Source organism: Carcharhinus amblyrhynchos, chromosome 7 (genome assembly GCF_965287045.1).
Source record: "Carcharhinus amblyrhynchos chromosome 7, sCarAmb.v2.hapA, whole genome shotgun sequence".
Lineage (NCBI taxonomy): Eukaryota > Metazoa > Chordata > Chondrichthyes > Carcharhiniformes > Carcharhinidae > Carcharhinus > Carcharhinus amblyrhynchos.
In genome coordinates this window covers 5,664,446-5,685,812 of record NC_137330.1, presented here as the reverse complement: position 1 = coordinate 5,685,812, position 21,367 = coordinate 5,664,446, and the positions used below count along the sequence as shown (strand labels likewise).

Here is a 21,367-nt window from a genome sequence, read left to right as displayed (position 1 = left end):
TGGTGCATCTGTAGAATTTGGTGAGAGTTGTAGCCAAATTCCCTTAACCCCCTGAGAAAGTAGAGGTGTTGGTGGGCTTTCTTTACTACAGTGTCCACATGGAGGGACTGGGACAGGTTGTTGGTGGTGTGAATATCTAGAAACTTGAAGCTCTCGGCTGTTTCTATTTCACCCCCATTGATGTATGGAGGCATGTCCTCCACTATGCTTCCTGAAGTTGATGACTATCTGGCTTTATCCATGGAGATAGAGTAAAAATGCAAGGTAGTCATGCTAAACCTTAAAAAAAAAGACAGTGGCTGGGCCCCAGCTAGAGCACAATGTCCTTGAGAAAGGATATTAAAAAGCCTTGGAGAGGATGAAGAAGAGATTTAATAGAATCCCACCAGGGATGGGGGAACACTAGAGAAGCAGCGATTATTTTCCTTAGGGTAGGGAAGATTAAAAATGAGGACTGATTTTGGTAAAATAAATAAGAAAAACTGTTTTGAGTGGCAGATGGATCGGTAACTGGAGGACACTGAGAATTAAAGTGATTGACGAAAGAATCAGAGGCGAGAAGAGAAGAATTGAAGCAGACAGAACAATAATATTGAAAAAAGAATTGGATAAGTTTGGATAAACTATGGGAAAGAACAGGGAAGTGTATTAATTTGAACTGGCTTAGGTATGATAGGCTTCATTGCGCTTTATCATTCTCTAATAAAAATTATTAGAAAATAATGAGCAGTGTGCAAAACGTGAAACAAGTGTACGAGTTTACACGGCCGGGTGTAATGCCGGCTCACTCACTGCTCAAAGGGTTGTGAATTCCAACATTATCGGAGCTTTCTGTGGGGTATAACTTTAGCAGAGGTGACAGGATGGAGATTCAACCAGGGAATCTGTATCACAGGGTCATTAATCACTGCAATTGTAACATCTGCCAACCCTTATCTTGTAATTACACAAGGCGTTCTGAGTCACAAGGGCCCCTCGAACCCAAATCTAATGGAGAGTATCGTCATACACTGCGTCATTATGTAAATGCACTCCTGTTGGGAGGGAGTTCTGGAGCCAGCTTCTGTCCATCCTACTAACTGTAGCTCTCCAGTCCCAAATCTGTAGCTCCAGCAACAATGCCTCAAACGTGTCACTTATTTTACAAAATGCAGATTTATTTTCTCTGCAGGATAGTTTCAGGGAATTACCTGGCACAGGACTGCCTGTTCCCACTAACAGCACAAGCAACACATGTTCAGTTCATTTTCACACCTTGATTTAATGTAATTTCCAGAAATGAAGTGAGCCAGAGTTTCTTGCACACTTCGACAGCTTTGGATGAGAAATTTCATAACCGGATTACTGCAAAAAAAAACCCTCAACCAATAGCTCCTGGCAGAATTCTCTAATTCACTACTTTATTTCACATTTATATACACACACACACACCTCCTCAATGTCTATTTAATTGTTTTTATCTTGGGGATGGGGCAGTGGGACCTGACGGCTTTGTGGCATTTTGCTCAATTAAAGACACTCATTATATAAATGCGAGCTAATGCTCACTACGATCGTTTGTCTTTTTAAATGGCTGTTCTGGCTCCTCTGATGCATTAGTGAGTTAGTCGAGTGAGACGTTAAGCTACATCTGATAGAAGTTAGTTGGTTCCACAAGTCCTTTGGGCAAAAGGAGTCTGTTCCCTACGTACATGCTCTGCCCTACGGGTACTCAATGTTCCTAATTAGTATCCCATGTACTTTCTTAACCACTTCATCCACTCTACAACCAGGGTAACTAACTCTCGGGGGGCACCTTAAGGGATATCCAAGGGAAGATGGAGAATGCAGGAAAGAACTGGGGGTGGTGGGGGAGGCAAGTCTGTGGCAGCACAGCAATGAAACAGTGGTGGTGGGGGTGCTGGGGTAAGAGAACAGTGCACACAGACACTACTGCACATGTCATTGCACAGGGAGGCATGGTGGTTAGCACTGCTGTCTCACAGCGCCAGGGAGCTGGGTTCAATTCCCAGCTTGGGTCACTGTCTGTGCGGAGTCTGCACATTCTCCCTGTGTCTGTGCGGGTTTCTTCCGGATGCTCCGGTTTCCTCCTACAGTCTAAAAATGTGCAGGTTAGGTGGATTGGCCATGCTAAATTGCCCCTTAGTGCCAGGGGGACTAACTAGGGTAAATGCATGGGGTTACAGGGATAGGGCCTGGGTGGGATCGTGGTTGGTGTAGACTCGATGGGCTGTACGGCCTCCTTTTGCACTGTAGGATTCTATGATCTACGTGTGAGCAATTCGGCAATAGAGAATACAGGATAGTGCTCTGGACACGGACAACCCAGGAAACCGCACAGAACGGTCCTGGGCATTCGGAAACAGTTGGTCATCCTGACTACAACCACGAAAGATTTCTGAACGTATTCCATCATGGTCCCTCTCTTCCCATACCCCAGTCAAAATAATACCATTTAAGTTATCCTGCCTCCCTATGCCATGCACCATTTTGGCATGAATAGGATGGAGAGACAGAACCCACCAACATAGCTTCAAAAAAAAAGGTTTTTGATAAACTAATTGTTCATTCACCTCTGAAGATGTTTTAAAGCTTCTTGAAGAGCGAAAGGCAGTTTGTGTAGGAGCTTGTGGGCCTAACTCCACCTTGCTGTCGCAGTATCAAGAGACTAAAACGTCTATCCCAAAGGGATAACAGGTTGCGAAATTAAAGCTTCACTTGATCATTCAAACTCATAGGAAGATGGGACTTGGGAGCAGGAATAGGCCATTCAGACCTTCAAACCGTTCAATAAGATCATAGCTGATCCAGTTGTGGTCTATCAGTTCAAATCAATCTAACTCAGCCTGCAAGCAATTGAGTAACCGGGCCTCTGTCGCTTTCTAGGGAAGAGACTAATGATTCTTTGAGAGAAAGAAAGTGCTTCTCATCTGTGTCTTATCTTCTTATTCTTAAAACTGTGTTCCCTGGTTCCAGTCTCCTTTTGGTATCCTTTGGTACCCTGTAAAATCCCTTCAGCATCTTCTAAGTTTCAGTAAGATTAAACCCACCCCTCCACCCCCATTCTTTTAAAGGCCAATGGATATAGGCCCAACCTTTCTGCTTAGGATAGCTCCTCATCCCAGGAATGAGACACAAAATAGTGACCCGGAGTTAACGGAGAACAGTGCTTGGGTGAGTAAAATAAATAAGGATAAAAGCTAAAATCGGAGAGAAATCTCAACAGAAACTCGAGCTAGGTCTTCATTGCGACTTCACAGGTAATAACGTGGTTCAGTCTACAGCGATGTCCACACTAGGTCTAAACATGAAGAATGGTGACAGGTAGGGTGTACCACAGCAGACTGTGAATACAATAAGGCTACTTAAATCGACTGACAGGAGAATTAGAGAACATAGAAGAGATAAATAGCAAGGTCCACACAGATGGTGGAACAACATTTGCAATTAACTTTAAAAACCACCAGACTTAAGGATAAGGATGTCTAGGATTCAAAGAAAAGCTAAAATAGATCTGAACCTTCTAAATATTCTCCACAACCACAGGAGTAAGCAGCTGGCTCGGTTCCATTCACTGCTCTCGTAATGAGTAAGGAGCATTTCATTAAGGCCCGAGCAGTTAGATGTTACAGCCTGAGGTGAGGGTTGGGACTAGAAGCTTCCCAGGTGATGGCTGATAATGGGACATCTCATTAACCTTCAGATATAGTTTGGGTATGCTCGCCAGCATCATGCCAAACAATGTGTTAATAAATACACAACACAGCCCCTGCACGCATCACTGGGATTCGGATGCTGCAGAACTGAGGGAAGATCAGTGAGACTCAATCTCAAAAAGCAAATTGAAAACTGTTCTTACTCCAGGCCGAGGGGCTAAGGTTTTATTCCACAAAGTTCAGCAGCGAGTGCCAATGCTGCTCAGATTGGTGGAAGGTGGGAAGTGCTAGTCCACAGGTATTGGTGCTGAAACATAGAGCACACAGGGACAGGAGGCAGCCCCTGTGCTCTCTCTGCCATGACACATGGCATCTGTGTGGACATACCAGGCCCATATTTCCCTTGTCAGATATGGAAGAAATTGAGGATTCAGGAATAAGCCTCTCCATTTGTTTTAAATGTATCTTAAAACCAATCTCTAGTGCCAGAGGCTTAGATTTTGTTGAAATTTGTTTGCCAAGATCCCTATGAAGTGCCTTGGAACATTTTACAACATTAAAGGCACTATCTGATACAAGATCATTGTAAATAAGCAGAAGTATTATTTTAAATTCAGGTGACTACTAATTTTTCACTTCTCTGCAAGGACAATACAAACTAGTTTTGCGTGTTCCTGGTTGGATAACAGTTATTCTGGACTTAACAATGAGTTTAATAAATCTTTTTGGACAGTGGGCATTGGTACTGCTGTTGCCATTTACAGCACCTATAACTAATTTTTTACTTTTCCTCTCCCTTCACCTTGCTCCACTATCCTTTTTGTCATTTAATCTCTCCTACTCACTATCCTATTGCAGTTCTTGCCTTTTGTTTATTCTTCCTGGCCCCAAAATGGTTTAAATCTTCTCAGCTCCAACAGAAGATCATCAACCTGAAATGTTAACCCTGTTTTTGTCAGCACGATTTGTCTGACCTGCTGGCCATGCCCTGCAAAACGTATTCCTGTCTCTCTCTCAAACTTTCCTGTTATGTTTCTGAAAACTCAACTCCTTCTCCCTACTTCTGAACCTTCATGGGTGACCGGAGCTGTATTGGAACCACCATTTGTTTAGTGCCCTAACTCCCTATCCAAATTTCTCCTCCTTCATTCTCGATCCTTTATCATAGAATAGAATCCCCATAGTGCAGAGGGATGCCATAAACCCGCACTGACACCAATCCCACCCAGGCTGTATCCCCAGAACCCCACATGTTTCACCTGCTAATCTCCCTAACATTAAAAAGAGTTAATTTAGCATGGCCAATCAACCTAACTCACACATCTTTGGACTATTGGAGGAAACTGGAGAACCCGGAGGAAACCCACGCAGACACGGGGAGAACGTGCAAACTCCACACAGACAGACGCCCAAGGCAGGAATTGAACCCGGGTCCCTGGTGCTGTGAGGCAGCAATGCTAACCGTTGTGCCACCATACCATCCCGTGCTGCCTTTATGTTACAGACCAGTTGATAAGATTAAAGCTGTTCTCTGGTATTTCACCAGAGTGGGCATGCTTCACATGTGACCCTAGGAGGTAAATGCTGGCAGGCTCATTCATCTTTGGCACAAACTGAATTTCATGCAAGGAGTGTGTTGTATGTTTCAGATAAATCAACCAGGGTCTAATCAAATGGTGGAACAGATTCGAGGGACCAAATGGCAACCTCCTGGTCTGGTGTAACAGATTCAAAGGGCAGAATGACATCAGACTACAACCTGGGATATTAGGGTTCACTCTCTGATACCAACTGCATTGTTGGCTTTCTGCCTCCCATCTATCTATCTTTGGGCAGCATGGTGGTTAGCATTGCTTCCTCACAGCACCAGACACCTGGGTTCGATTACTGGCTTGGATCATTATCTATGCAGAGTCTGCACATTCTCCCCGTGTCTGCTTGGGGTTCCTCCGGGTGCTTTGGTTTCCTCCCACAATCCGAAAGATGTGCTGGTTAGGTGCACTGGCCATGTTAAATTCTCTCTCTCTGCAACCCGAACAGGCGCCGGACTGTGGGGACTAGGGCGTTTTCACAGTAACTGCATTGTGGTGTTAATGTAAGCCTACTTGTGACACGAATCAATAAACTTTAAACCTATCTATTGCAAACTGGTGCCCTGTACCCAGCATATGTTTGTCTTTAGGAAATGTATAAATGAGAAACTAACCCAAAAAGCAGTCGAGAAACAGACTGAAAGGTAGGATTTCACCTTGACTGAAAGGTATTTGATTTTATCTTATTGATGCTTTTTAAATGATGGGTAATGCTATTAGATAGAGCAATGTAGCGCCACGTAATTCTCCATAACTTGCTTCAGACTCTAACCTCATATTCATAGATCAGAAACATGACTGAGGATTCTAATACCTCTGCACTATTGAACGAGTGCTATAGGCATTTTAACAAAACGCTGAAACAACGCAATGAGCCAGCTCATTATTAACTCAGAACCCTGACTGGCGTTTAACTGTGGACAACACTTGCTGATCAGGGTGATAGGGATGCACGTCAAAATCACAGTGCATGAGCTCTGGTAATAGACTAACGCCCCCAAGTAATCAGTGTATGCAATCTAGGCCCATACATTGATGTATGAGGGTCTGCGGAGGGATTAACTAGAGGGGTCAGGGACAATTCATCAGGTCCAATGACTGCTGATTCAGCCACTGAAGTTAGTGTGGTCCAGAACACTGGAAATCTTTCACTTAACCATTTAAACATTGTGCTGAAACTGCTAAAGATCGGAATTAGCAGATGAGCACATAGAGTTCTACAATGAAGGAGGCCATTCGGCCCATCAAGTCTGCACCGACCACAATCCCACCCAGGTCCCATCCTCATATACCCAATGCATTTACCTTAGCTAGTCCCCCAACACTAATGGTCAATTTAGCACGGACAATCCACCTAGCTCGCATGTCTTTCGGACTGTGGGAGGAAACTGGAGCACCCGGAGAAAACCCACGCAGACATTAGGTGAACGTGCAGACTCCACATAGACAGTGACCCTGGGAATTGAACCCGAGTCCCTAGCGCTGTGAGACAGCAGTGCTAACCACGGTGCCGTCGTGTTGGGGAGTTTGTTTTGCGACTGCTCCAGTAATTCAGTTATCTGTTCAGTGATTGTATTTTGTGGAGGAAACAAAGATTATTAGCCCCATAATTCTCACCAAAGGATTATCGAATCTACACTCAGATTACACACCTGCTCTGTAGGTTACTGAGCACCATTCCCCTCCTCCCCCAGGACTGTACTCAATTCACTGCAGATCTTTTCCCACTCACTCAATGTTCACTCTTTGGGGTTCAACCTTGCTTCGGGGAGTTAGATCTGAATCCAGTCCAGGCTGGGACAATGAAACAACAGTTACAAGTGGCAGGAATGTATACAAGTTTTTTTTTGTCAGATCACGTTCACTACTGTCCTTTAGGGAAGGAAATCTACCATCCTTATTTGGTCTGGCCTACATGTGACTCCAGAGCCACTGCAATGTAGTTTACTCTTAACTGCCCTCTGAAATGGCCTAGCAAGCCACCCAGTTGTCAAGAAGGCAGCTCACCATCACCTTCTCAAGGATAACTAGGGATAGGCAATAAATGCTGGCCAGTCAGTGATGCCTATCTCCCACAAAAGACTCAAATCGTGATGTAGTTAATGGCACTTCATAAGACAAAACTATTTATAGTAATGATTAAAGCTAAATGACATAGGATTGGGAAACACTGGAACAGTGTGAAAAGTTATTTACATTAATACATACAGTGCAGGCCCCATCTAAACTACTCTATAATTAATGGAGAGAACTGATGTTACCACAGGGGCAAATAATGCAAAGATATTCCATTTTTTACTCAGATCACATCAAAAGTGTTGACTAAAAGTCTAGTTTTTGGTCCTTTTTGAAAAGAAATGTCAGAATTATTTTACAAGGTCAAAACATGAGAAACTTTCTGATTTCATGCTGTACTGGTAATGAGGATGGAACAAAAGGGGAGACAGAGGTGAGATATGGAGTCCAGCTGTGTTTATCCGGCAGAAGAAACAGCAGGGTGCAACTGATGATAGTTTAGCAGAAGTAGACATTGGCCCCATCTAATACGGGCAGAAGATAGAAAGACAGAGAATTTCCAAAGCTTTACAAAGTATTTAGGAGTAGGCTTGCTTGTGTTATGCTTCATACAGGCCTCCTCCCTCACTAGGGCAAAACATAAAAGGGGGGGAAGTTTTGCTACTGCTAGACAAAATCCTGGATAGACATCTAGAGTATTGTGCACTGTACCTGAGAGGATGTATTGGCCTTGTAAAGAGCAGTGTAGATTCAACAGAATAATACCAGGCCTCCAGTCATAAAATTGAGAGACTACATAAACCAGGTTTATTTTTCCTGGAATACAGAAGGTTAATGGGCAACTTAGTTGAAATTTTTATGATTTTGAAGGGAGTTAACAGGGTAGATGAAGAGAAGCACGTTCCACTGCTGGGGGGAGGGAGGGAGTTTAAGACAACAGCACACACCCTTAAAATCAGCGCAAGGCATTTCAGGAGGGGGCAAGGGATAACAGAAATGTGTAACTTGCTCCCACAAACAGTAGCAGAAACCAGCATAATCAATCATTTTAAATCCAAGGTCCATAGATATTTACCAGTCACAGATATTAAGAGGTATAGAGTCAAAACAGATGGATGGAGTTTGCCATGATCTAAGTGAATAGTGAAACATGCTTGAGGGACTGACCAAATAAGAAACTAAAATGAAAAGAACAGTATCCCATACTAGTCTTTTACACCAGTACAACATCGCTCTCTCATTCCAGTAAGACTCACCCAGCTATCCCCAAGTCTGTTCTTTCCAGATACTGTGTCTCCAGCAAATTTGGGGCAATTGGGGTTATATTTTTTGAGAGAGTGGATGTGATGCTTTGATGTTTTGCGCTAAGTATTGGGAGGCCATTGCCATTATTGTTGGCCTCACACATCTCTTCCCCCTACACCTGCTAGCAACAGTGGTGCCTTTAGCTGCCTACATTGGCATTCCCTCTCCGAACAATCCTGTCTCCCTACCTTCCTCCTTACAATCCACTAATTTGACCAAACAGGATCTGCTCCAAATACTCCTTCACTAGCCCACTATTGGCTTTTCTGACTACAGTAGCTTTCTACAAAATGTCCTAGAACTTTTTCCTCTATAAAAGGCACAAGATAAATGCAAGTTGCTGTTTTAAATAGTCACATCTTTGAGGTGAGTTATTAAATTGTTTGTATAAAGAGGCTGAGGACAAATCCAAGAACCTGTCACAGTTGGATGAACAAGAAAACCGAACATGGACAAATTCACCACACGGATCCAAATGGACAAGCTGGACTGCAGATTCTCATCAATACAGAATCCCAAAGGAGGCAGGGGAGAAGCTATTCGGCCCATTGAATCTGCACCAACTCTCTGAAAGAGCAACCCACCCAGGCACATTCCCCTTCCCCATCCCCGTAAACCTGCACATTAACATGGCCAATCCACCTAACCTGCACATCCAGGGACACTAAGGAGCAATTTAGCATGGTCAATCCACATAACCTGCACAGCTTTAGACACTAAAGGGGCAATTTAGCATGGCCAATCCATGTAACGTACACATCTTTGGAGTGTGGGAGGAAACAGGAGCTCCTGGAGGAAACCCACACAGACATTGGGAGAATGTACACACTCCACACAGTGATCTAAGGCCAGAATTGGACCCAGGTCTCTGGTGCTGTGAGGCAGCACTGCAAACTACTGTGCCATCTATATCAAGAAACAGTCATCGCTCAATGAATAAAAACCAACACTTGACAAGCAGCATCCATAACTCAACTGGTTGATTGCAATCATTGTTCCTTTCACATTCAAAACAGCTCTACCATCTGCTGAATTAATGAGCTTCTAAATCCAAACACTTGAGACAAACTCAGAAGACTCCCTTTTATATTTTCGCTTTTTATGACCACTGCACATGTCAAAACCCTTCACAGACAATGCAATGTATTCATGGTTGTAATGTAGGAAACGCCGCAGTCAAATAGTACACAGTAAGCTGCCACAAACAACAACTTGATAGTGCCGAGAAAATCCGATTTTTGTTATGTTTGCTGAAGGCCTGAAATGAAATGGATAAATCCCCAAGAAATAGTGCCACGGGATATTTGACATCCACCTGAGGGGGCCAATTTAACACTTCATCTGAAAGAAACTACCACTGACAGGGCAGCAATCCTCAGGACTTTACCAGAATGTCAGCCTTGATTTTTGTGCTCAAGTCCTGGAATAGGACTTTGAACCCATAAGTTTGTGGCTCAGAGAAGAGAGTACAACCAGAGACACACTGACACTGAGGAACTCAGGAGTGTGGACGGCAGTGGTTAGCAGTGCTGCCTCACAGCACCAGGCACCTGGGTTCGATTCCCGGCTTGGGTCACTGTCTGTGCAGAGTTTGCCTATTTTCCCCACGTCTGTGGGATTTCCTCTGGGTGCTTCAGTTTCCTCCCAGTATAAAAGATGTGCCGGGTAGGTACACTGACCCGAACCGGTGCCAGAGTGTAGTGACTAGGGGAATTTCACAGTAACTTCATTGCAGTGTTAATGTAAGCCTGCTTGTGACTAATAAATAAACTCTATTTTTACTACTGAGTGACACCTCACACAGACCACTCAGCTCCACAGTATCAAAACTCCATGTCAAGAAAACATGGGAGCGTTTCTTCAGAATCCCTCCAAGCAGAGGTGTAGTGAGTAAGAACGCTGGCCAGTAAACTGCCCAAATACATGTAGTAATCCTCAATTGTGGCAGAAGCTGATTAGTGCAGTATACAGGAACTCTTCAATATCTGGGCCACAGGGCAAAATTTCTCCACAACTTCAGAACTGCATTTCTTGATATGTACTAGAGTTTAAACTTCACATTCTGACCCACTGCAGACCTGTGCTGAGATCTAACCCCACTGGTCCTAACATGAGAATGACATTTCTTCTTTCCAACTATGATGTGGAGATGTTGGTGTAGGACTGGGGTGGGCACAGTAAGAAGTCTCACTACACAAGGTTAAAGTCCAACAGGTTTATTTGGTTTCACGAGCTTTCGGAGCACCATTCCTTCATCAGGTGGGTCCAAAAGCTCGTGATTCCAAATAAACCTGTTGGACTTTAACCTGGTGTTGTGAGACTTCTTATTCTTTCTAACTTAGTAGCGATATTGAGTTTACTTGCAATCCTGGCCAAGAACACCTACCTCAGGGACTAAACCGGAGATATTCTGGTGTGTAATGCTCAGGGCTGGACAGACAAACCTTTGCTCTGGGTCATGGTGGGAGCCCACACTGTTATGATGAAGAAATCAGCTGCCCCCCTTCCCTGACGAAAATACACATCCAGGAATCATTATGACATTTTAATTTGGACTTCACACTCACTTTTCAATCCATCATCTCTTTGTCAGTGAATAACACATGGGTAATTCATACAAAAGATGTAATAACCAATGAAACTTAAAGCTCCCCAAGAGATTAGCGATTCCTTTCACACAAAAAAATCACTTCTTAAATTCAATTTGGATCCAAATAGGTGGGCTGTAAGTGTGCTTTCAATATCTAGCTCACTCTGAAGAATGGCGGCCAGTGCTGACTGTATTTTAGTTTGAAGATCTATTGTCCAGCCCTCTGAGTTTAGACAGATACATTCATACTTGTCAGCAGCACCGAGCCCCGGAATTGCAGGGAAACACTCTGCAGCTTTTCGTTCCTCTCTCTGTGGTTTATTGCTGTTCCAGGCTTTTGATAATGATCAGAATTAAGCAACCTTCTGATAAATATTTAATTTCTTTGCACTCCAAGTTGAGCTGGTAACCGGGCAATCCTTTTACATAATGTATGAGCAATGACAAACAGGAAAAGACCTCCTTGATCCAGTCAGCTTTGTCCCACAGTAATGATATATCGTACATCACAGTACCTATACTTCCCAGCCCAATCCAAAACCACGTGATTTACAGAGACAGGCAACTAAATTAAACCCCAGGCCAATTTGGAGATAACAAAATCTGGGAAATTTCTTTCCAAGCCACCTTCCACCTCTTAACGATTAAGATCATAAAATCCCTATAGTGCAGAAGGAAGCCATTCAGCCCATCCCTGCACTGACAACAATCCCACCCAGGTTCTATCCCTTTATTCCAACAAATTTACCTTGCTAATCCCTCTGACACTAAGGCTCAATTTACCATGGCCAATCCACCTAACTCGCACATCTTTCTTTGGACTGTGGGAGTAAACTGGAACACCCGGAGGAAACTCACGCAGACACAGAGAGAATGTGCAAAGGCCACAGTCACCCAAGGCTGAAATCAAACTAAGATCCCTGGCACTGTGCGGCAGTAGTGTTAACCACTGTGCCGCCCTAAAGCTAGTTCAAGAGACAGTGCAGGCTTGTACCATCACAAGTAAGAAAGTGTGCAAATGCCACTCAAAGTGGTACAGCAACGCCATCAGTATGACTCACTAGTGCAGGAAGAAATGTATTTACCTGACCAGGATTACCAAGGTTAAAGCTCCTCTTCCAATATCTCTTATACTGAAACAGACCTGCATCACCCTCCCCAACACTGGCACCCTCCCCCTCTTCTACTTCCCACGCTCCCCCAATGGGGCACTTTGTTCCAACTCCTTCAGCTTCCATTTTGCACACTTGCTACTGCTCTCACAACTTCTTCCCCACTTGGGCCACACATGCTACATCTTCCTCTCAGCAAACACACCATGTTAGGCTGCTTCATATCTTCAGAATGTTTCGGTAGGGGCATATAGTAATCATTCTTCCTGCAACAGATGAATGAGCAGAGGAAGGTTCTGTTAAACTGCAAACTAGTCACTGACTTCAGGAAGTGCAGTGGAGGACATGCTCCCATTGACATCGACAGGGATGAAGGAGTAATGGCCAAGAGTTTCACCTTTCTAGATGTCCAGGTCACCAACCTGTCCGAGTCCCTCCACATCGATGCTACAGTTAAGAAAGCTCACCAACGCCTCTAATATCTCATGAGGCTAAGGAAGTTCAGTACGTCCACCACGACTCTCACTAATTTTTACAGCTACACCATAGAAAGCATCCTTTCCGGGTATATCAAAGCTTGGTATGGCTCCTACTCTGACCAAGGCCACAAGAAACTACAAAGGGTTGTGAACGAAGCTCAGTCCATTACGCAAACCAACTCCCATCCATTGACACTGTCTGTACTTCCCGCTGTCTCGGAAAGGCAGCCAGCATAATCAAGAACCCATGCACCCTGGACATTCTCTCTTCCACCTTCTTGTATTGGGAAAAAGACACAAAAGTCTGAGATCATGTATCAACCGACTCAAGAACAGCTTCTTCCCTGCTGCCATCAGACTTTTGAATACCTTATATTAAGCTGATCTTTCTCTACACATTAGCTACGACTAAAACAATCTGCTCTCTCTCCTTTCCTTCTCTATGAACGGTATGTTTTGTCTGTGTAGCGTGCAAGAAACAATACTTTCCCCCTGTATACCAATACATGTGACAATAATAAATCAAAAACTCTGATGCAAATGCAGGAGACAGATATCGACATTGCAAACAGATAAAAATTGCATAACTGAGATGGCCAGGTACAGAGTGGTATTTGTGCGACTTCCCCCTCAATTAGGTGTCAATGGCAGCATTCTTGCCTCTGAGTCAGTGCATTGTGGATTCGAGCTCCACTCCACAAAATCCAGCTTGTTATTTGAGCGATTGTTCAATATATTGTTCAGTAAATCTTAAAGGATGAAAGAGCATTGAAGGAGAGGGAAGCAGGTCATTGTGTGATATGTACAAGAATAGGCACTGAACACTGCAGTGCATTAGGTAGGAACAATGGACTTTTTAAAAGCCTCGAATGTAATACACCAGGATTGCACTCTTTCTGGATGAATCGTACATGTGGGAGAATCAACACATAACTTTTTCAGCCACGCTTTAAAGCTTGACTTGAGATTACATTCAACAGTGTCAGAGATCAGAACCACGTCAGCAGGAACTTTCAAAGGAATATCACAGCGATTAACTCCTTTTAAAGTTAAAAAGTTTACAAACTACCAGATCTCCTTTGGTATCCATGGACAGAAATGAAAGATCATCTGAAGCATTAACTCTGTTTCACTGCACAGATGCTGCCTGACCTGTGAGGATTTCTCCCATGTTTTGACTGAATCCATAGACACATCTTTAATATCTCTTACCTACCACGCTGATTAACTCTTCACCAAATACAACTAGGCTCATTCGACCTAACTCATCTGTTACTCATTTCCATGCTGGATCTCCCTGATCAGTTTGTCCAGATGCTTAATCTTGCCATCTCTAACGTTCTAGTAACTTTCTCACAGCTGAAATTACTCTAAGCGGCCTATCATAATTTAGCTTACCTTTCCTATGTTTCTTAAGTGACAGAGTGAGATTGGTAATTTTCCAAACCAAGAGGATAATTTCTCAGTCAAAGAGTTTTGGAGGATGATGGCAAAAAGCACAGGTGGCATGATGGCCCAGTGGATAGTACCAGGGCGGGGAGGGGTGTGTTTAGCAGAGAGATGACAGGGAAATTAGCACAGTAAATACGTGGGGTTATGGGCATAGGGCCTGAGTGGGATTGTTGTGGGTGCAGGCACAATGGGCTAAATGGCCTCTTTCTGTAGGGATCTATGTGGATTGAAAAACTTTTTGATCCCAGAGATTTGTCCACTTGATCTAGAGACAGTATTTTTTTCTATTCCTATTTTTAAAACTTGTATTAAATTCTTAAATTTCTCCTCTTGATTTCTTTGCATCTCTGGTGCTTGATCCTCATCCTGTACTGTACTTCAGCAGAGGAGGACGAGAGGCGACTTATTAGAGGTTTATAAGATGATGAGGGGGATAGATGGAGTGGACGTGCAGAGACTATTTCCTCGAGTGAATGCAACTGTTACTAGGGGGCATAACTATAAGGTTCATGGTGGGAGATATAGGAGGGATGTCCGAGGTAGATTCTTTAGAGAGTGGTTGGGGTGTGGAACACACTATCTGCTGTGACAGTGGAGTTGGACACTTTAGGAACTTTCAAGCGGTTATTGGATAGGCACATGGAGCACTCCAGAATGATAAGGAGTGGGACAGCTTGATCTTGGGGTCAGACATAGCTCAGCACAACATCGAGGGCCGAAGGGCCTGTACTGTGCTGTACAATCTGTCCTGGTTCCTCCATGCCGATGCCACAGGCAAGTCTTAAAAAAACTGAACATTTCCCTTCCACTTTCCCTTTCTGTCCAGACAATGCATCAAAGGCAATTAATTGCATCCAATTCTGGGAAACACACTTTGGCAAGGATGTCAAGGCCTTGGAGATGGTGCAGGAGAGATCCACTTGAATGATGCCAAGGATGAGTGAATTTGGGTATGTGGAAATGCTGGAGAACTTTGGGTGGCTTCTCCTTAGAGCAAAGGTCAAGGAGAACATTTGAGCTTTCAAAATTACTAAGTGCTTTGATAGAGCATAAAGTGATAAACTTGTTTAACTGGCAGGAGGATCATTAACCAGGAGACAAGTATTTAAAATATAACAAAGGAGCCAACAGGACGTAAATACAACTTTTTAATGTAGCGAGTGTCACAGCTTCTTCCCCGTTGCCATCAGACTTTTGAATGGACCTCCTTGTATTAAGCTGATCTTTCTCTGCATCCTAGCAATGGCTGTAATACTACATTCTGCACTCTCCCCTCTTCTTCTCTATGTACGCTGTGCTTTATCTGTATAGCGCGCAAGAATCAATACTTTTCACTGTATACCAATGCATGTGACAATGATAAATCAAATCAAAGAATTGTTGTGATCTGCAATGTTTGAAAGGGCAGATTCAATCGTAACTTTCAAAAAGGGCATAAAATACTTGTTGGCAAAATATTATTGAGCTATTGGGCAAGAAACAGTGAAGTGGAACTAATTGTATAGTTCTTGCATAAAGCCAGCACAGGCGTGATGGGCTGAATGGCTTATTGTTGTGCTGCCAGATTCACTGATAGTTCACATAAACAGGGAAGACAATTCACACACATATATAGCTGGGTACGACAAAACTGCCGTTCACCACAATTGCTTCCTTCACGGGGATGATGGCACGCAAGCCTTTAAAGTGTGCGACAGTTAGACAAACAGCGGCGGGTTGTAATCGGCAACAGTAATCCACAAATTAATCTAACCTGCTTCCCTTCTCTCCAGTTAGAGCTGTAATATCCTTTAGATTGCTGTTAATGAGCCTACAATGAGATTGCCATCATCTTTCAATGTTCAGTGTGCTCACTACCGGTCCCCTTAGCCATTTATAATTTAAGGAGCAGCCGGTTCCTCAGTGATAATATCAGCTTTTGGAGCGTAATGACAGTACAAATACAAATCTGCAACCGGGCTAATGAAGCAGCACCAACAGATGTGATTGCTGGACTTTGGAAGCAGTGTTCCCAAACACACTCAGACTAACTGCTTTCACATGATCACAGCAAGCGACAGTCCAGCAGGGCCACTTACTCTAATCTGAAACACACTTAGGGCACTCATCCACATATAGCATTAAGTTTAATTGCCTTGTGCTGTACTCCAGAAGAAAACATACGAGTAACTGGCATTGGAACTCAGTAAAAGCTGCTGGAACATTGTAAAAACCCAGCTGGGTATCTGAACCCATCCACCTAGTCTGCTGTAAGCAACTCCACTTCTATCCTGTGTGCTTGACTCCAAATGCATTCTGGCCCACCAAGGCTGGATGGCAAGTGCTCTTTGGCCAGCGTTGCCCATTGCCAAGGTCAAATATTAAATAGTGCATGAGAAATGGTGTAAGTTTAAGTTTATTTATTAGTGTCACAAGTAGGCTTATATTAACACTGCAAAGAAATTACTGTGAAAATCCTCTCGTCGCCTGCTCGGATACACTAAGGGAGAATTTAGCATGGCCAATGTACCTAACCACTATGCCACCGTGCTGCCCCCAAGTTGTGGAAAGACGTGCAAGGCACTGTAACAGTGAAACATACTGAATAATGCATTATTACACATGAGTGTTAGAATCTAATAAGAGGCTCTTTTGAGGCGTAGACATTCCCATCGGAATCCATCAGAAATGCCCTTGTCATCAACTGTTTCTTTAGTCGCAGGGTAGAGGAAATCTAGAACACAATCCTCCAAAAGACAGGGCAAATTGGGGACCAATTCGAGGTTTCAAATTGAGATGGAGAGATTTTTGTTGGGTCAGTGTATTTAGAGGTACAGAACCAAGTTAAGCAAATGGAGTTGTTGTATAGCTATATTGCACAGTGGCAAAGTGGTTAGCACTGCTGTCTCACAGCGCCAGGGACTGTTCAATTCCTGATCCCAAGTCAATTCCTGACTTGGGTCACTGTCTGTGTGGAGTTTGCACATTCTTCCCATGTCTGCCTGGGTTTCCTCCAGGTTGCTCTGGTTTCCTCCCACACTTCAAAGGTGTGAGAATTAGATAGACTGGCCATGCTAAATTGACCCTTGTGTCAGAGGGATTAGCTAGGGTAAATGCATGAGGTTATGCGGATAGGGCCTGGATGGGATTGTGGTCGGTGCAGACTCAATGGATTGAATGATCTCCTTCTGCAATGTACGATTCTATGATTCTATAGACCAGCCTTGATCTAACTGAACTATGGACCTCCTATTTCTATGTTCCTAAGCTATGAAAGAACACCCTTATTTAGTACTCACTTCTGATGCCCCCGACTCTCAAAAGTTCCTTATCAAAAGGAGATTTGCCTGATATCCATGCCGCTGATAAAGTAATAATACAGAAACAATAAATTGTATTTTGGCATGTCTTACGGGTTGTGTTTAAGGCATCCAAATTCTTCACAGCTTTTAAAAGATTTTCTACTGATGTTCAGATCCGTGCTTCTTCAAGAAGAATGATTCCAGATCGAGAGGATTAGTAAGACTCACTATACCTGCAATATGGGCTAAAACAGCTTTACACTGTTTTGAAATGTTCCTTATTGTCTAACCTGTAGATTATATCAAACACACCAATGTTTCATTCTGTGAACTAACTGTGGAGATTACCTGAAATGACGGCAATTTTGGATGAGCCATGCTCTTCCTGAGCAATCCGTTCTGCTTCTTCCATTAAAAGCATTCCGAAACCCTGGAAAACAGAGGCATTCAACAGAACTGAGGAACAAGGTGGCAACTCCAGAAAGGAAAGGACTCCACTAAAAGAGGTTAGTATTAGACATTTACAGAGCTGGAAGAGACCATTCAGCCCATCACATCTCTGCTAACTCTGAAGTCAAGACCTTGGTAATAAACAACACTGGCCACACAGCACCTGCTCTTCTGGTTCTTCATTACTTTCCCAATGCTCTTTTATATTTTGTTTCTCAAATATATGTAATTTTAATCTAATCCCTCATTGTTTCTGGCCAGGCACACCATTTCATAGAATCACAGAATCCCTACAGTGCAGGAGGTGGCCATTTGGTCCATTGGGCCTGCACTGACAGCAATCCCACCCACAACCAGACATATTTACCCTGCTAATTCCCTGACATTAAGGGCGACATTATCACGGCCAATCAAACTAACCTGCAGATCTTTGAACTGCGGGAGGAAACCGGAGCATACCCTCACAGACATGGGGAGAATGTGCAAGATTCACACAGTCACCCGATTCCAGGATTGAACCTGGGTCCCTGGCGCTGTGAGCCAGCAGTGCCAACCACTGTGCCACCAAGCTACCCTATTCCTAACATAGCAGATGTCTCATGGGAAATGTTTGTGCTGAGAAGGTTCTTCATTTAGAACAATGGGAAAACTTGTTTGAAATGTAGGTTTCTTTTATAATTTGGATAAAGGACTCTTCGCAATGCAACACCTGACACCATTGCCCTTTTCCACCTGCAGCAGAATTCCGATATTCCACTCATCAGCCTTTCCATTACAAATGCAGTTTATCGATTCAATGGTGTTGATAATGTAAACAAACATCCCAAGGCACTCGCAAATGGGAACAGGGAGAGAAACAGATATCAACGGAGTACTTTTAAAGGGCAGTTAATGATGTAATGTGGGAAATGTGACAATCTGCACACAATCTGTTGTGTTTCCCTGATGACAACAGAGACTGTCCTTCAAAAGCAATCTGCTGGCATTTGTGAAGTGCCCCAGCTTGATTATTTACATTAACAGTGGTATAAAAATGCAAGTTAACAGAAGAATAGGAGCTGGAGAAGGCCATTTGGCCCCTCAAGCCTGCTATGTCAGTCAGTAAGATCACGGCTGATCCAGCGTGGCCTGCCCCCCAAAATCCTTAACTCCCTTGTCAATTAAAAATCTGAATATATTTGATTTGATTTATTATTGTCACATATATTAACATACGGTGAAAAGTATTGTTTCTTGGGCGCTATACAGACAAAACATACCATTCATAGAGAAGGAAATGAGAGAGTGCAGAATGTATTGAGTGCAGAATGAATCCCAAACATGAACGACTCTCAAAGAAATCCTTCCTCATTTCCGTTAAAAGGTGTTGTTCAAGTTATCAATCAAAATGAAAAGGCTGGTGACTACAGAACATGACTGAGCCATGCTGCGGGATAAGAATGGCAGTGATGGGCAGCATAGTGTTTAGCACCGCTGCCTCACAGCGCCAGGGACCGGGGTTCAATTCCCAGCTTGGATCACTGTCTGTGCGTTCTCCCTGTGTCCGTGTGGGCTTCCTTCGGCTGCTCCGGTTTCCTCCCACAGCCCGAAAGACATGCTGGTTAGGTGCATTGACCCGAACAGGTGCCAAAGCGTGGCAACTAGGGGATTTTTACAGTAACTTCACTGCAGTGTTAATGTAAGCCTAGTTGTGACAATACATAAATAAAATTGAAATATATGTTTGTGAACAGAGCTTTGTTGTAACTAAAAGGAACAGTGCATTTCAATAGCACTTAATTGGCTGTTAAGTGCTCTGGGCATCAGAAAGTTGCAAAGGTTTCTAGATAAATGAAAATCTCTCTTTATTTGTTTCTTTTCTCAAAGAAAGCAAGAGTAAGTGAGGTTCACAAAATATTGAATGAGATACAGAAAGTAGAACAGCAGTACTTATAACAAGCCAACAAGGTAAAATGAAAAATCAGGTGTCAAATCCATGTCAGGGAGTATTTTTCTATTTAGGGAGCTATCAATAGCTGGAAAGGAGATTGAGGTCAGGACATTGGATTCATTAATAAGACAATTAGATGACGTAGTGGAAGACAAAAGAGATGGGGGTCAAATGAATTGTTTGCGTGTGTGCACCTCTGAGCCAGGTGGAGAAGACAGGACAATGAAATATGGGAACAGCAGTAGAACAGCCAGGAAATGTGTCAAAGTCTTTGGTAAAGTAAGAAATCTCAACACCAAGTTAAAATCCAACAGGTTTATTTAGAACCACGAGCTTTCGGAACACTGCTTCTCCATCAGGTGAGTGGAGGTTAGTTCACAAACATGGCATATACAGGCAAAGATACAATTGCAAAATAATTTTTCTTTAACAATAATTAAGATAATTAACTTTAACCTGGTGTTGAGACATTTCTTACTGTGCCCACCCCAGTCCAACGCCGACTTCTCCACCATATCTCGCAATTGTGTCTCTGCCTAGGTATGCCGTGTTTGTGAACTAACTTCCACTCACCTGATGAAGCAGCAGTGCTCCGAAAGCTTGTGATTCCAAATAAACTTGTTGGATTTTAAACTAGTGTTGTGAGATTTCATACTGTGCCCACCCCAGTCCAACGCTGGCATCTTCACCTCAAAGTCTTTGGTGGAACAAGACAACTGGAGTCTCTACTCCACTTCATAACCATTGAAATTCGCATTACAGTTTCCAATGTACTTGAATCTTGAATGAAATGTACTGAGGCCTGCGTCATATAGCTTGTATGGTGCTCGGATTCACTAATGTAAGAGTTTTGTTTTATTACCTCATTCATACCTTTATAAACTTTAGCAAGGAAGTTAATATTAACCAAAAATTATTGAAAAAAACTAATTACAATTGGGCTCAATTTTTTTCTTTTCAATGCAACAGGCAAGATCTTCCTGCAAGTTAGCGCTAGTCACCAGCATTGATAACCACTTAGTCTTAAGATAAGGGACAGCAAATTTAAAACAGAGCTGAGGAGAAACTACTTTTCCTAAAGGGTAGTAAATCTGGGGAATTTGTTACCCCAAAGTGTGCTGGATGCTGGGACAGTGAGTAAATTTGAGGAGGATTTGGACAGATTTTTAATTGGTAATGGGTTGAAGGTTTATGGGGAGAAGGCAGGAAAATGGAGGTAAGGGGTATATCAGCCATGATCAAATGGGCCGAATGGCCTCATTCTGCTCCTATATCTCATGAACTTATTTTTGCTCAACATCCAACGAGGCTGATCCAGAAGTGAACTGAATAAAGATTCATACCTGTACATTCTGATTAGACTTGTTCAGCCCCACCTAAAGCCAGCTTGCATCAACAGGCCAGTTTTTGACAGTCAGCAACAGACTGAGGAAGAAAGTTTCCCAAATATAACAAGGATACTTTAACAACAGGCAGATGTTAAAGGTTCAGGAGTCAGACAGCA

At 43.2% G+C, this 21,367-nt stretch overlaps 1 protein-coding gene across 1 annotated transcript in view; it reads right to left on the bottom strand.

Annotated features, from left to right (window-relative positions):
• The window catches only part of elp3 (elongator acetyltransferase complex subunit 3), an 88,057-nt gene that overhangs the window by 8,899 nt on the left and 57,791 nt on the right, over positions 1-21,367 (bottom strand). The window contains exon 14 of the mRNA XM_080191856.1: positions 17,832-17,913. Coding sequence (XP_080047982.1) covers positions 17,832-17,913 — 82 coding nt within the window. The remainder of the gene's footprint in view (positions 1-17,831; positions 17,914-21,367) is intronic.